This window comes from Macaca nemestrina, chromosome 2, assembly GCF_043159975.1.
Source record: "Macaca nemestrina isolate mMacNem1 chromosome 2, mMacNem.hap1, whole genome shotgun sequence".
Lineage (NCBI taxonomy): Eukaryota > Metazoa > Chordata > Mammalia > Primates > Cercopithecidae > Macaca > Macaca nemestrina.
The window spans coordinates 99885290-99899529 of NC_092126.1; the positions used below are offsets into that span (position 1 = coordinate 99885290).

The window sequence follows — 14240 nt, forward strand, 5'->3', positions numbered from 1 at the left end:
CAAAGAACAAAGGACAGGAGTTGGTGGATACAATCCAGTTTTCTTGCACAGCAGTGGGACAGTTCTAAGGTGTATTCTAGAGGGCTCCCAGTGGACGTGAGCGCCAGTTGCCCACAGCGGCCCTCACAAGTGAATGCACCCTTTCTTGGCTTTCCTCTCTTCCTGGACTCACTTTCCCCATTCCCTCTCCACACTTCTTGGGTTTGCCTCCCAAATAAACTATCCACCTATGTCCTTGTTTCAGGGTCTGCTTGGGAGAACACCATGTCCCCAGATTTCTCCAGGTAGGCTCAGCTTCCTCCCACTCTGGCCAGCAGCATCTAGCACTACCTGGGTGAGCTGCTGTCCACTCCTCAGCACAGCTATCGGGCTGGACCCCAGTTACTCACACAGGCCCAGCCAGTCTTGCTCACACACTGGAACTCGTTCTAATCCCCCTTTTAAATAAAGAAAACCAGAATTATTTCTGCAAACCCTCTGAGTTTGCTGGCCCTGGATTACATGGCTAAAAACTTCCTCCAAGACAGCAGTCCTGGGACTCAGAGAGCCCTGGACCCAAGGCCAATCTGTACCGTGGTCCTCTGGGATCAGCTTCAGTCTGGGTAGCCAAGCATTAGGCAGGTCCATTCCAGTCAAGAGGGGCTAGATGGTCCCCAAGCTCAGTGGCCTCCTGCTCATTCTCAGTGGCTATGAGAAAGTCACAGGCTGGTTTCCCCAGGAAGCAGACACTGAGAGAGAGGTGTGTGCACAGGAAGTTTACTGGGGACTGTTCTGTGTCAGCACCTGCTGGGGAAGAAGGTATGAATGGCGTGAGACTGAGTAGAAGAAGGAGCTAACTGTGGTCTAGTTGAAGCAAAAGCCACGTCTGATCCCACATGGAGCTACAGGGTGGCCCTACGGAGCTGTCCTGAGTTGAAGCAAGGGGACTGGACCTTTTTAACCCAGTTCAACCAGTTATTGGATATGAGCTTCCCCGAAGAAAGATATGACTGAGTGAGGAGACTCAATTCAGCCCAGGGAAGCACCAGGATAGCGGGTGCTTCAGGGATCGATAAGACAACCAGAGTCTCCACATCAGTGTCATGAGTTTTCAGAAGAGAGAATCAGAAACTCCCCTGCCACCTAAAGCAGGTAAGAAATACAAAGCAATTGCCTTATGATTGCCCAACTCAGGAGGAGCTGGAGCCAAGCCCTAGAAAGAACACAAGTCACTTGACAGTCACCCCTGAGGCTTCTTCACTGGAAGTGTCCCCCCTTGGAAGGACCAACCATGACTCCTAAGCCACCTCCACATTCACCATCAACTCCCAACCAATCTATAGGTGACTGGGTTGCATGTGATGCCCCTGGCCCCGCAGTACTGGCCACTGGTTTCAAACACAGCCTTCCAGGTCTCATGAAGTGGGAGGACTGGGGCTGGAGTTAAAGGAGCCTCTAGAAAAAGTACCTCTGTTGTGCAAAGGAGTCTTTTTAGTATTGCTCATCCACAGGCGTTTGGGATCTGGCCTTGCAGGATCAGACACAGAGCAGAGGCTGGGAACTGAAGGGATGGTGCCGCTCTGCACTGTGGTGCTTATCTGGCAGCTGGCATTTTTTGTAAACCAAGTGATGATAGGCAAGTCAGGTTACTTCTCTGCGTCTCGGTCTCCCCATCTGTAAAGTAGGGCTGAGAATCATAGCCAGCGGTGCCATTGGTCTGGGTGGAAATGAGATACGCACTGGAATTCACTCCAGGAGCTCTATATTAAGTGCTACACAATTGTCAACGTTTTTAACACAGCTTTGTGGTAATAACAACACAGCTTCTGTGTTATTTCTCAATTATGTTCAAATATTATCATTTGGGTAATAAAAAGCAAAACCATGCAGTAAACCATGAGAGAAAAGAAGCTTTCATCACTGTTTATGGGAGGATAAATTAATTCAAAATCAAGTTGGCAATACCTTATCAAGTTGGAGATTTTCTCTCTAAGGAAAGAAACTTTCCTACACACGCACGAGGGATGCATATAGGATGGATGGTAAATACAACATGTTTGTAAGAATAAATAATTACTGCGAAACAGCCTAAATGTCCATTGGAAGAGAAACTAAGGAAGTTAAGTGGACAGATCCAAGCAACACTGAGGAAGTAAATCAATGAGGATGGACTGATTCAGGAGTCAGAGAGTGAGGTATCAAGGGTGATGCCTGTTTTGAACTTGCTGAACAACACCATTCCCTGAGCTAGGGAGAAATAGAGGAGGACCAGGCTTGGGGATTCTGCTGTAGAGGAACTTCTGATGGCTGTGCACGGATATGTTCTGTAGGCAGTTGGAAAGGTGGGCCTAGAAGTTAGAGAAGCCTTGGATGGAAACATAACTGGGGGCAGGGAAGGAGAGGTTCATCTGCAAATAGATAGTGAGTATAAATGAAGTTGCCAGGTGAAATAGAGTGAAAATAGAGTCTAGGACTGAACTTTGAGGACCTGCAACTATATTTTTAACAACTTTATTGAGGTATAATTGACACACAATAAACTGCACATAGCAAAAGTATACAATTTGGTAAGTTTTGACATATATACCCCCATAAATCCATTATTACATTCAAGAAAACGAACACGTCCCTCATCCCCAAAGTTACCAAGTGTTCCCTTGCAATCCCTCCTCCCCGCTCTCCCCATTTCCATCTCCAGGAAACCCCTGATCACTTTCTGTCACTGTAGATTCACTTGTATTTTCTGGAATAGTACGTAAATGAAATAATCAAAATGTAGTCTTTTTTTTCTTCTTTCATTCAGCCTAATTCTTTGGCGGTCCATCCATGTTGTTCCTTTATGAATAGTTCATCCCTTTTTTGTGGCTGTTATTCATTGTGTGGCCATACAATCTGTTTATCCATGCACCAAATCATGCACACTCAAGCTGTTTCCACTTTGGGGCTACTACAAATAAAGCACCTATAAATATTGTGAAGTCTTCATAGGACATATGCTTGAAATTCTCCTGCGCAAATATCTAGAAGTGCAATTTCATATGGTAGGTACATGTTTAACTTTTAAAGGAACTACCAAACCGTTCTCCAAAGGAGAAGTCTCATTTTATACTCCCAGTAGCAAGGTGTTGGAATTCCAGTCACTCTGCATCCTCGCTAGGAGTTGGTATGGTCAGTCTTTTCATTTTAGTCTCTTAATTTTAGCTATTCTAATGGGTGTATGGTGATATTTCATAGTGATTTTAATTTGCATTTCCCTAGCCACTAAGGATGGAACTACAGCTTTTAGCAACTGGAGGAAGACTGAATCTATACAGGAGATCCAAAGGTATAGGAGAAAAAAAAAAAAACAGAAAAATGTGACATCATGGTAGTCAACAGGAGAAATTACTCAAAGAGAAAGTGGTCAGTAGGGTCAAGTGATGCTAATTTGAGGATTGAAAATTCTCTTTTGGATTTAGTGAAATGAAGGTTACTGGTGTCTTTATCAAACAATGTTCTAGTAGCAACTGAATCCAGCTTCCAGCCTCTTCACGTTTTCAGAATGAGTCCCATTACACTGCCTGCTGGGCAGCACCCTCTCCTCAGGGCTCTGAGTCCCAGCTCCACAGGGCCCCTCCTCCAAGCTTCTGAGGTTAAAGCACCAGCTGGTACTTCTTTGATGTGGTTTCAAGTTTCTAGGGAGTGTCAAGGGTTTGGTTTCCTGAGAAGCCAACTCTGAAATCCAGATTAGCATCCAAAAGGCTTATTAGGGAGTGGTCTCAGGATCATTACCTCTGGAAGGGAAAGGAAAGAAGCAGGATTGGGCAAGGGAAAAGGTAGGCTGTGATGCAGTCTCAGCCAACAGTTCAGCCAACCCCCATGAGCAGGTCAGTAGTTGGATGGCCCTTCAGTATTGTCCTTATTTGGGACAAAGGAGCTGAGCCGCCATACCCTACATGGACTAGTCGTTTGATATGGCCTGCTTCAGGAGGGAGCTGAAAGGTGTCTCTTCCAGTGGAGGGTAATTCCTGTACAGGGTTGAAAGCTGAGGGCCATCATCCAGCAGCACCCCAAGCAGCTTATTCCCTTCAGTCTTGGAGGACCTAAGTGGCATACTACAGTGTCCACTACAAGGAATTTCTCCTTCAATCTCTTAGGTTCTAATAACCCCAACTTCTTCCCTTGGTTCTCCACCTAAGAATGGGAGCCACTTCCTGCAGTTACTATCTCTAAATTATACCAGAGCCTCTTTCGTGCTTTTTCCATTTTCCAAAACCTGATTAAGCAATTCCTTATGTTGAATTCTCTAGTACTGTCCCTGTTTTCCTAACTAATACACCCCTCCACCCAGATGGCTCCAAAACTGTTAGGGAAGGTAGAAGTGAGAAAGCCACACTCTTGACTGGATTTGTGGCCTACTGACCAGGTCATTCATAATCTAGGAAGGTAAATTTGGGAAATATTAGGATATGTTTTGCTGTCAGCCCACACATACTCCCAGAGTCATCTGCAAAGATTAATATTTCAGCACAGAAATCTGGAATGTGTCCTGGGTGTATGCCCTGCAGGTAGGAATGTGCTTGAACTCTGAGCTCCTTCAAGTCCCTGTGTAATCCATTTACTGCATTTCTGACATATTAATGTACTAAATGGCTCCCTCGTGATCTGAAAATGTTAACACAGTCACAGCCCGAGTGCCTGACTTCACATAGAAATGACTCAGGCTCAGGGATAATTGGGCTGAAAAGCAGTATAATGGTATTGCAGGAGCAAGAATGATTCAATAGTTTGGTTTTTTCTTTCCTTGTCTCAGACTGCACCAAAACTGATTTTTGGTAAGACTGAAATGCTAGAGACCAAGAGTAGTACATCCTAAATAAACAGGTCTTGTCAACTAATCAAGTGTCCTTCACATCTATATGTAGTCATATCAGCCTCTGGAGATCATTCATTCCCTGGCCGTCATCACCAGCACAAAGAAGTAATTGGAATACAGGCCCACTTCTGTTATTCAGAGCACATTTTATTAACACAGAAAGACCACAATGCACCTTATTAATCTCACAGGGGGAGTTTAGACCCTGGTAAGCACCACTCCTGTAGTACAGAATAAACTTGGTTACAAAGAGGAAGCAAAACACATCATTATTACCAAAATTCCTCACTGATGACAATGCTTATCCCCCAAAAATGTATTAAAGGCTTTAAATATACAAATCTAAAAATATGTTGACATTTAACATTTACTTAATTTTTTTAATATGCTTTAAAATACACTGAGTGTCTCTCCCTCTGATTCGCCAATTATGTGAAGAAGCCTCTTTCATTGTTTTTCTCTCAAATTTCCATCCTTTTTTCTGTCCTTGAGCAGAACTGGGGGCTGAACAGATTCCCGAGGCGGTGACTACGATACCTGCTCCGCAACCCTCTTGTGCTGGCTCCGGAAGTGACCCTCACTGCTGGGGGACACCTGCTTCTGTCGTTTCACTGTATTGGTCTTGCCAGCCGTTTCAATCCAGGGGTGCTGAAGAACCTGATGAGCTGTGTAGCGCTTTTTGGGGTCTACCACCAGCAACCGGCTCACCAGATCTTTGGCAGCTGTTGGAATGAGAGAAGGGAAAAATGTGATGAATGCAAGTGGTTCTGAATTTTTCTTCCCCACACATGAAATAAGAACACAAACATTCACGTCAGCACCATGGCTGGCTGAAAGGCTCCTTCATATTCTAGAGCAGCACCGTCCAATAGAAGGCAGGAACATTCTCTATCTGCACTATCCACCTGTGATTATTGAGCATTTGAAATCTGGCTTGTGAAACTGAGGAAGTGAATATTTATATGATTTACTTTGAGTTAATTTACATTTGCATTTAAATAGCCATGTGTGGCAGCAGAGAGGGGGCTACCATGTTGGACAGCACAGCTCGAGAGGACGTTCATTCATTTATCTAGAATCACGGGGCCAGGCCCACTCTTAACATCCCAGGCACTCAGGACAAAGGAACAAATGGAGACCACATGCTATACATCTACATACTTTAAGATTCCAAATCAAAACTAACACATTGTTAAATAAAATATGTTCAATCTTCCCAAGTCAATACATATGTCTTCACATTGACAAAACTGAAAACCACGTAAAGAAATCTAAAAAGTAAATAGTGCAAATTCAAAATTAATTTTATTTTCTGCCCAAGACCATGACTGGATTAATTTTAGAGAAATGAGGGGCCAACTGGTGGGCCCAGCAGCAGGCAGAAAGCAGAAGAGGTTTCCCCCTGGCTCGCCAGCTCTCCCAGCCTGGCTCATTGAGCCTGCTCTTTCAATCACTCAAGAATGCACAAGAAGAAAACATCCACTTTTTTCGTTGTTGTTCTTTGCCTTTATTGAAGGCTGACTTTTACTCAAGACCAGCCGCTCCCTCACCAACCACCGCTCCCGTACACCGATGTCCAGCCACCTCCTGAGCACAGAAGGCCCAGATTCCTCCTACACCACCCAATTCAAGCCGGGAAAATTCTGCCCACAAAAAGCCCCAGCCCCACCACTGCCAGAACCACTCTCTCAGGGTCCTCAGATGACTCACTCAGAGGCTGGAAGGCCAGATTGAAGTTGAGAATCCTCAGACTCTTGTGTACAAGTGTGGACAACCAGACACCCCAGCCAACATGTCCAAGCTCTGTCTACCTGCTCCAAACAGCCACTCCTCGGCCACTTTATGGCATAGTGGGAAGAGGCTGGAAAGAGGTCTCACAAACCTTGGATGTGGGCTTGGGCCATTTGGACAGGGAATTCATGGGTCTTCAGGAAGTGACCTAGAAGAGGGGACCTGGGCTCTGGGGGCACATCCCCTAAGCCCTATACTCTCCTCACTCTGTAGAGAAGGATGTGACTAGCGCAGGCCCCAGGACGAGGGCCACCCGTGCCCAAATCTAAGGAATGCTGCACAGAACTTTCTAAAATGATTTTTAGTCCCTCAATTCCCAGTTGCCACTGCCTTGTCAGCTGAAGATCCTCATCTACTGTGACAAGCCACCCTCTCCCTACCTTATTTAGAGGGGGAAAAATGAAGATTTTCCCTTTCCTCATCTTCCAATCCCAGTGAGGAAATAGAGGCTAGGGATGGAGGCAGTTCAATAACTAAAATTAAACAGCATGTTTAGGGAAAATTGAAAAACAAAATGTTACCATTCTTATTCTACTTTATTTTTATTTTTATTTTGAACCAGGATCTCTATCACCCAGGCTGGAGTGTGGTGGCACAATCATAGCTCACTGCAGCCTCAAACTCCTGGGCTTAAGTGATCCTCCTATCTCAGCCTCCAGAGCAGCTGGCACCATGCCTGGTTAATTTGCTTTATTTTTTGTAGAGAAGGGGTCTCGCTAGTTGCCCAGCCTGGTCTCGAACTCTGGGCCTCAAGCAATCCTCCCACCTGGGCCTCCCAAAGTGCTGGGATTATAGGTATGAGCCACCACACCCAGCCTCCTATTCTACTTTTTAAGCGAAAGACTCAAAATCCCCAATTATCTAGTTCTCAGTTTTACAAGGACTGTGAGTAGTACAGACAAATCCGTAGAGACAAGGGGAAGGATTTCATTTGGAATCAAATGGAACAGAGGGCCAAAAGCAGGGAGGACCATGCATGCTCCAGGTCACTAAAAAATAACTAAGATCTTCACTGCAGAGCCCCTGTGCTCCAAGTGTGCTGCTATAGGACCCTTGGTTATGCACGTGTAAAAGAAGCATTTTCAGTCTGTTCCATTCACAAACACTTCTGTATATAAGATGGCCTTTCTCTTTCCAAAGGAGAGTTATAATGTTCCTGATATTTTTCAGTTCTAAGGTTCTTGAATTACCTTAAGGAAAAGTATTTGGTGACTGTAACTGGTGGTTAAGCTTTTTCACTAAATCTCAAAGTACTAAATTTTTTCACTAAAATCTCCAAGTTTTCAGAGTGCTACACAAACCTACATGAAGCTACTGAGGAAGTAAAGGATGAGACGTGACATGGTGACAGTCCAACTCTGCACCGGGCACAGTGGTGGGTCCTCTACACATCTGACCTGAAAAATCCATCCCCTCCTCTGCTGTGTGAGGAAGCCCCAAATCTCACCATCAGAGATATTGTCCCAGTAAGGGGGGAGGAACTCAAAGTGGCCCAGCTGGATGATGTTAAAGAGCTCGTCCTGGTCCCTCTCAGGGCTGCGGAATGGCGGAAAGCCACACAGCAGGATATAGAGGATCACACCGGCAGCCCACATGTCCACCTCCAGTCCATAACCTGTGCAGACAGAGGCAGAGACACAAACAAACCTGAGACCAGGCAGGGTCAAAGGTGACGAAATAAATGATGGAGTATTGTGGTTCTAAATAGATCTAAGTTACAGACGATCCCAGCTCTCAGCAACCAAGAGCCACTTCCAAACACAGCTCCCTTCTAACTCCTATACATAAGGATTCTACACCATCGTTACTCAAAGTGTGGTCCATGGACCACTGCCACTTTGCAATGCCTTATTACTGGTCTGCAATAAAATGAGCACAGAGACACTTGAAAGCAAGTGTTTGGAAACGCTTATAGCAATTTAACAAGACTGTGACATTCAGTTGCATGATTGAACGGCACATCTCGTTGAACAGCACATACATCAGTTCAGGCGTTGTCATACACATGTGGTGAGTCACATGTGGCATGAGATGTGTTCTAGTCACATGCAGCAGGACGGTGAGTCCACACTGTACTGGAAATTTTAAAACTTCACCCTTCACCAGAGATAGTTAGAGAAGCCTGAGTCTACACTAGCAATCGCTGCTTCCTATATATCCATTGCCTTCTCTCTCACTTAAAAAATATAATTTACTGGCTTTTTAAATGATTTTTAAAAGACTGATGTTTACTAGCTGTATCCCCCACATGTGCACACACTGGTACACAACACACACACACACACACATATGCACACACCCATATGGAGACATGTATTCTTTTCTAAATAACACTTTTATTTACTTTTCTACAGAAAATTAGGATCACATTGCACTTACACTCTATTTTATTTACTTAATATTATATAGTGGCATTTCCAACATAATAATTTCCTATGAAAAATATAAAAAATATTTTTTACAAACATGATTTCTAACAACTATTAGTATCCCCTTTACATAATAAATTGCTATGTTGTAATTTAAGTTTTTACTAATTTTTTTACAACTGTAAGGAATTTTCTGATGAGCATTTATTAAATATTTGTGCACATATCTGATTAGATTCCTAAAATAACTTTCCAGCAGTGAAATAGACAAAGCAATATAAAGATTATTAATACATATTACACATTGTCCTCCCAAAACTTATCACAGCAATATATACATTTTCAAACACTTTCTAACTTTCTACAGTTAGAAAAAGAAAACACTTGACCGTTGTAATTTAGAAGTTAGATATTCATGATTAAGCCCCAGAGTAAGTTTGACAAAACACAAATCAGCAGGAAAACACTAAGAGAATAAGTCACTAACGACCCCTTGTGACCTTTTCTCGGTTCTCAACCGTTCACTGTTGAGAGGGACTGATTTTCCTGGGTCTCATCAATATCTAGAAATGTCCCTTGGCCTCCGTGACAATGCACTTTCCAGATCCTCTCTGGGATACCCACCCTTTTCTCTACTGACCCCTCCTTCCTTCTCTCATCTCTGGGCTGTTGGCCTCCTCAAGAATACGTCCTTGACTCTCATTCCTGGCATTACCAAGGAGCCCATTATCAACCACCTCTCTGTTGAGGAGTCTCAAAGCCACATGTTCAGCTCACAGCTTCACCTCCTTGCCAAATGGACAACTCCACTATCTATCCTGATATCTCTACAAAGTCAGTGTGTTCAAAACTAAACTCACCCCATCCCCCTATCTTCCAAAAGAGCTATCCTTTCCAACACCCTGTTTTAGCTGGTGCTACCACCAATATGTGATTTTCCCAAGAATTCATGTTGCCTATTTGCTTTCTTTTCTTCTCTTAACCAGTTCATCGATGCCACACCAAGTCTAAACACCTCTACCCAGCCTTCCCATTTGTGGAGAATTTAAGCTCAACCTACCCAACTGATATAGTTTGGATATTTGTTCCCTCCAAATCTCATGTTGAAATGTGATTCCCAGTGTTGGAGGTGGGGCCTGTGGGAAGTGATTAGATCATGGGGGTGGATCCTTCATGAATGGTTTAGTACCATCCCCTTGGTGACAAGTGAGTTCTCACTCAGGTACTTCACTTAGGATCTAGTTGTTTAGAAGTCTGGGATCTCCTCCCTCTCTCTCTCTCTTGCTCCTAGTTCCACCATATAACATGCCGGTTCCCTGTCACTTTCCACCATGAGTGTAAGCTTCCTAAAGCCCTTACCAAAAGCAGAGCAGATGGCTGGCACCATGCTCGTACAGCCTGCAGAACCCTGAACCAACTAAACCTCTCTTCTTTATAAATCATCCAGCCTTTGTTATTTCTATAGCAACACAAAAACCTGACTAATACACCAACCAATTGTGTTTCTCTCTGGTCCACTGAAGCTAGTCTTCTCCATGTCTCTAACACCTGACGTCATGCATGTCATCTCCTCATCTTTTGGTGGTTTTTTTTGTTTGTTTTTTTGTTTTTTTTTCTGACACGGAGTTTCACTCTTGTTGCCCAGGCTGGAGTGCAATGGTGCAATCTTGGCTCACTGCAACCTCCACCTCCCGGGTTCAAGCCATTCTCCTGCCTCAGCCTCCTGAGTAGGTGGGATTACAAGCATGTGCCACAACACCCAGCTAATTTTTTTGTAGTTTTAGTAGAGACGGGGTTTCACTGTGTTGGCCAAGATGGTTTTGAATTCCTGACCTCAGGTGATCCACCCCGCCTTGGCCTCCCAAAGTGCTGGGATTACAGGTGTGAGCCACTGTGCCTGGCCATCTCCTCTTCTTAATTGTCCTGATGGTTCTGCTGCTGGGCAACTATCCGTCCATCCCTCCTCCCTGTCACCAACCCTGCAACCCGATGAAGGTCTTCCCATCTTACAACGGTGGGCAAATTGATTTCTCCTGAAGTGCCACAGTAGTCAAATAGTCATTCATATAGTTAGAGCCATATCATAACTATTATTTCCTTTTTAAATGTTTTAGAAACTATGTCACTAAAACAACTCATTGGATCTTTGCATAATATACAAGTAGGTAATAAATATTCATAGAGTTCATGGAGGAAAATGGGATCCCCTTTTCCTTTAAATGGAAGGTTGGTGAAGAAATGTTTAAACCGAGTACCATAAGGACTACTTCAATTCTCTCCTGTTAGAGACAGCCTTGGGTCAGTAGCCCAAATGGTCTTGCTTGCTTGAGTTCCCCATCCAATTCTCCATCATCTTTCATCTCACTGTCCTGCCTAAACACACTAAACACACACGTACACACACAAACACACACACATACACACACATACACACACACACACACACACACTCTGATCCATTCACTGTAACAAGGGCAGCCCTGATGAGGAGAAAGCTCTCATGCTTTGATCAAGCCTACTTCAAATATTTTCATTGAAGTCCAAATCCAAGCCTAAGCATCAATTCTCTGAGATTTATTCCATATTGAAAACTAGTAAATATTACAAATGAAACATTTGTTAGTAAGGGAACTAGAGTCCCACAGATCTATGTGTAACACTTACCTTTCTCAGAAAGAATTTCGGGAGCTACATAAGTCGGGGTCCCACACACAGTAAATATAGGTCTCACTACATGCTTTGCAAGTCCAAAATCAGCCAATTTCAAGGTAGTAGATTTGTCCTCATTTCGTTGAACCTGTAAGAAACCAAAATCCCCAAACCACCACCAAAATTGTGATTAGAACAAAGAAGAGATACTAATGAAACAACAGGCTTGCAAGGTCAAGATAAGCAAACGATAAACCTATGTGGGATTACAGCTTAGCCCAACACTGACAAAGCTAACTTGACCTCAATGACAAGGGCTCACATTTTCAATTAGGGAACCAATGAGTTAGATTTACTATGCCGTCCAATATGGTAGCACCATATTGTCAAAAGTGGCTACTTAAATTTATTGATTAAAATTAAATTAAAAATTTAGCTTCTCAGCTGCATTAGGCACATTTCAAGTACTCAAAAGCCACTTGTGGCTTGTGGCTACTGTATTGGGAAACACAGATAGACACACTTCCACCGTTGCAGAAAGGGCTATTAGACAGCATTGAGTTAGAACAAGGATCAAGGATACTTTGAGCACAGTCTAGCTTTCATGAGCATTAGAAAATGGCTCTGGGCAATGCAAAGGCTGGGCAGACGTGAAAAAGAAAGGAAAAAGACTGGGAATGAAAATGAAGAAGTATGGGGCAGGGATGGGGGGAGGTGGGGATGGTTAATTGGTACAAAAAGAATAGTTAGAAAGAATGAATAAAACCTATTATTTGATAGCAAAACAGGGTGACTATAGTCAATGATAATTTAATTGTACATTTTAAAATAACTAAAAGGGTATAACTGGATTGTTTGTATTAGGTTGGTGCAAAAGTAATCACACAAGGATAAATGCTTGAGAGGATGAATACCCCATTCTCCATGATGTAATGATTATGCATTGCATGCCTGTATCAAAACATCTCATGTACCCCAAAAATACATGCACCTAGCATGTACCTTGATATGGTTTGGCTGTGTCCCCACTCAAATCTCATCTTGAATTGTAACTCCCACAATTCCCACATGTTGTTGGGGGAATCCGGTGGGAAGTAACTGAATCACGGGTGTGGGTCTTTCCCATGCTGTTCTCATGAGAGCGAATCGGTCTCCCGAGATCTGACAGTTTTAAAAATGGGAGTTTGCCTGCACAAGCTCTCTCTTTGCCTGATGCTATCCATGTAAGACATGACTTGCTCCTCCTTGCCTTCCACCATTATTGTAGGAAGGCCTCCCTACCATGTGGAACCATAAGTCCATTAAACCTCTTTTTCTTCCTGGTCTCGGGTACAACTTTATCAGCATCATGAAAACGGACTAATACAGTAAACTGGCACCAGTAGAGTGGGGCACTGCTGAAAAGATACCCAAAAATATGAAAGTGACTTTGGAACTGGGTAACAGGCAGAGATTGGAACAGTTTGGAGGGCTCAGAAGATAAAAAAATGTGGGAAAGTTTGTAACTTCCTAGAGACTTGTTGAATGGCTTTGCCCAAAATGCTGATAGTGATATGGACAATAAAGTCCAGACTGAGGTGGTCTCAGATGGAAATCAGGAACCTGTTGGGAACTGGAGCAAAGGTGACTCTTGTTACATTTTAGCAAAGAGACTGGTGGCATTTTGCCCCTGCTCTAGAGATTTATGGAACTTTGAACTTGAGAGAGATGATTTAGGATATCTGGTGGAAATTTCTAAGCAGTAAAGCATTCAAGAGGTGACTTGGGTGCTGTTAAAGTCATTCAGTTTTATAAGGGAAACAGAGCATAAAAGTTTGGAAAATTTACAGCCTGACAATGCAATAGAAAAAGAAAATCCCATTTTCTGAGGATAAATTAAAGCTGGCTGCACAAATTTGCCTAAGTAATGAGGACCTGAATGTTAATCCCCAAGACAATGAGGAAAATGTCTCCAGGGCATGTCAGAGGTCTTCATAGCACCCCATCCTATCACAGGCCCAGAGACCTACAAGTAAAAAGTGGTTTTGTGGGCTGGCCCCAGGATCCCCATGCTGTGAGCAGCCTAGGGACTCGGTGCCCTGCATCCCAGCCACTCCAGCCATGGCTGAAAGGGGCAAACATAAAGCTCAGGTTGTGGCTTCAGAGGATGCAAGTCTTGGTCACTTCCATGTGTTGGTGAGCCTGCCAGTGCACGGAAGTCAAGAATTGGGGTTTGAGAACCTCCGCCTGGATTTCAGAGGATGTATGGAAATGCCTGGATGTCCAGGCAAAAGTTTGCTGCAGGGGTGGGGCTCTCATGGAAACCCTCCGCTAGGGCAGTGCAGAAGGGAAATGTGGGGTCGGATCCCCCAAACAGAGTCCTTACTGGGGCACTACCTAATGGAATCTTGAGAAGAGGGCCACTGTCTCCAGATCTCAGAATGGTAGACCAATGACAGCTTGTACCATGCGCCCGGAAAAGCCACAGACTCTCAATGCCAGCCTGTGAAAGAAGCCAGGAGAGAGGCTGTACTCTGCAAAACCACAGAAGCAGAGCTGCCCAAGACCATGGGAATCCACCTCTTGCATTAATTAGCATGACCTGGATGTGAGACCCA

The 14240-nt window shown here is 43.9% G+C and overlaps 1 protein-coding gene across 3 annotated transcripts in view; it reads right to left on the bottom strand.

Moving 5' to 3' along the window:
- Positions 1-2473: 2473 nt before the first annotated feature.
- The window catches only part of LOC105480168 (doublecortin like kinase 3), a 53233-nt gene continuing 41466 nt past the window's right edge, over positions 2474-14240 (bottom strand). The window contains exons 3-5 of one of the 3 annotated variants that reach the window (XM_011738687.3): positions 11659-11791; positions 8073-8240; positions 2474-5556 (exon numbers count right to left, since the gene is read on the bottom strand). In XM_011738687.3, the coding sequence (XP_011736989.2) occupies positions 5363-5556; positions 8073-8240; positions 11659-11791 (495 nt within the window). In that variant the 3' untranslated portion in view covers positions 2474-5362. Of the gene's footprint in view, positions 5557-8072; positions 8241-11658; positions 11792-14240 lie in introns of those variants that run through there. The other 2 variants (XM_011738686.3, XR_011619956.1) reach the window with 2 other exon arrangements.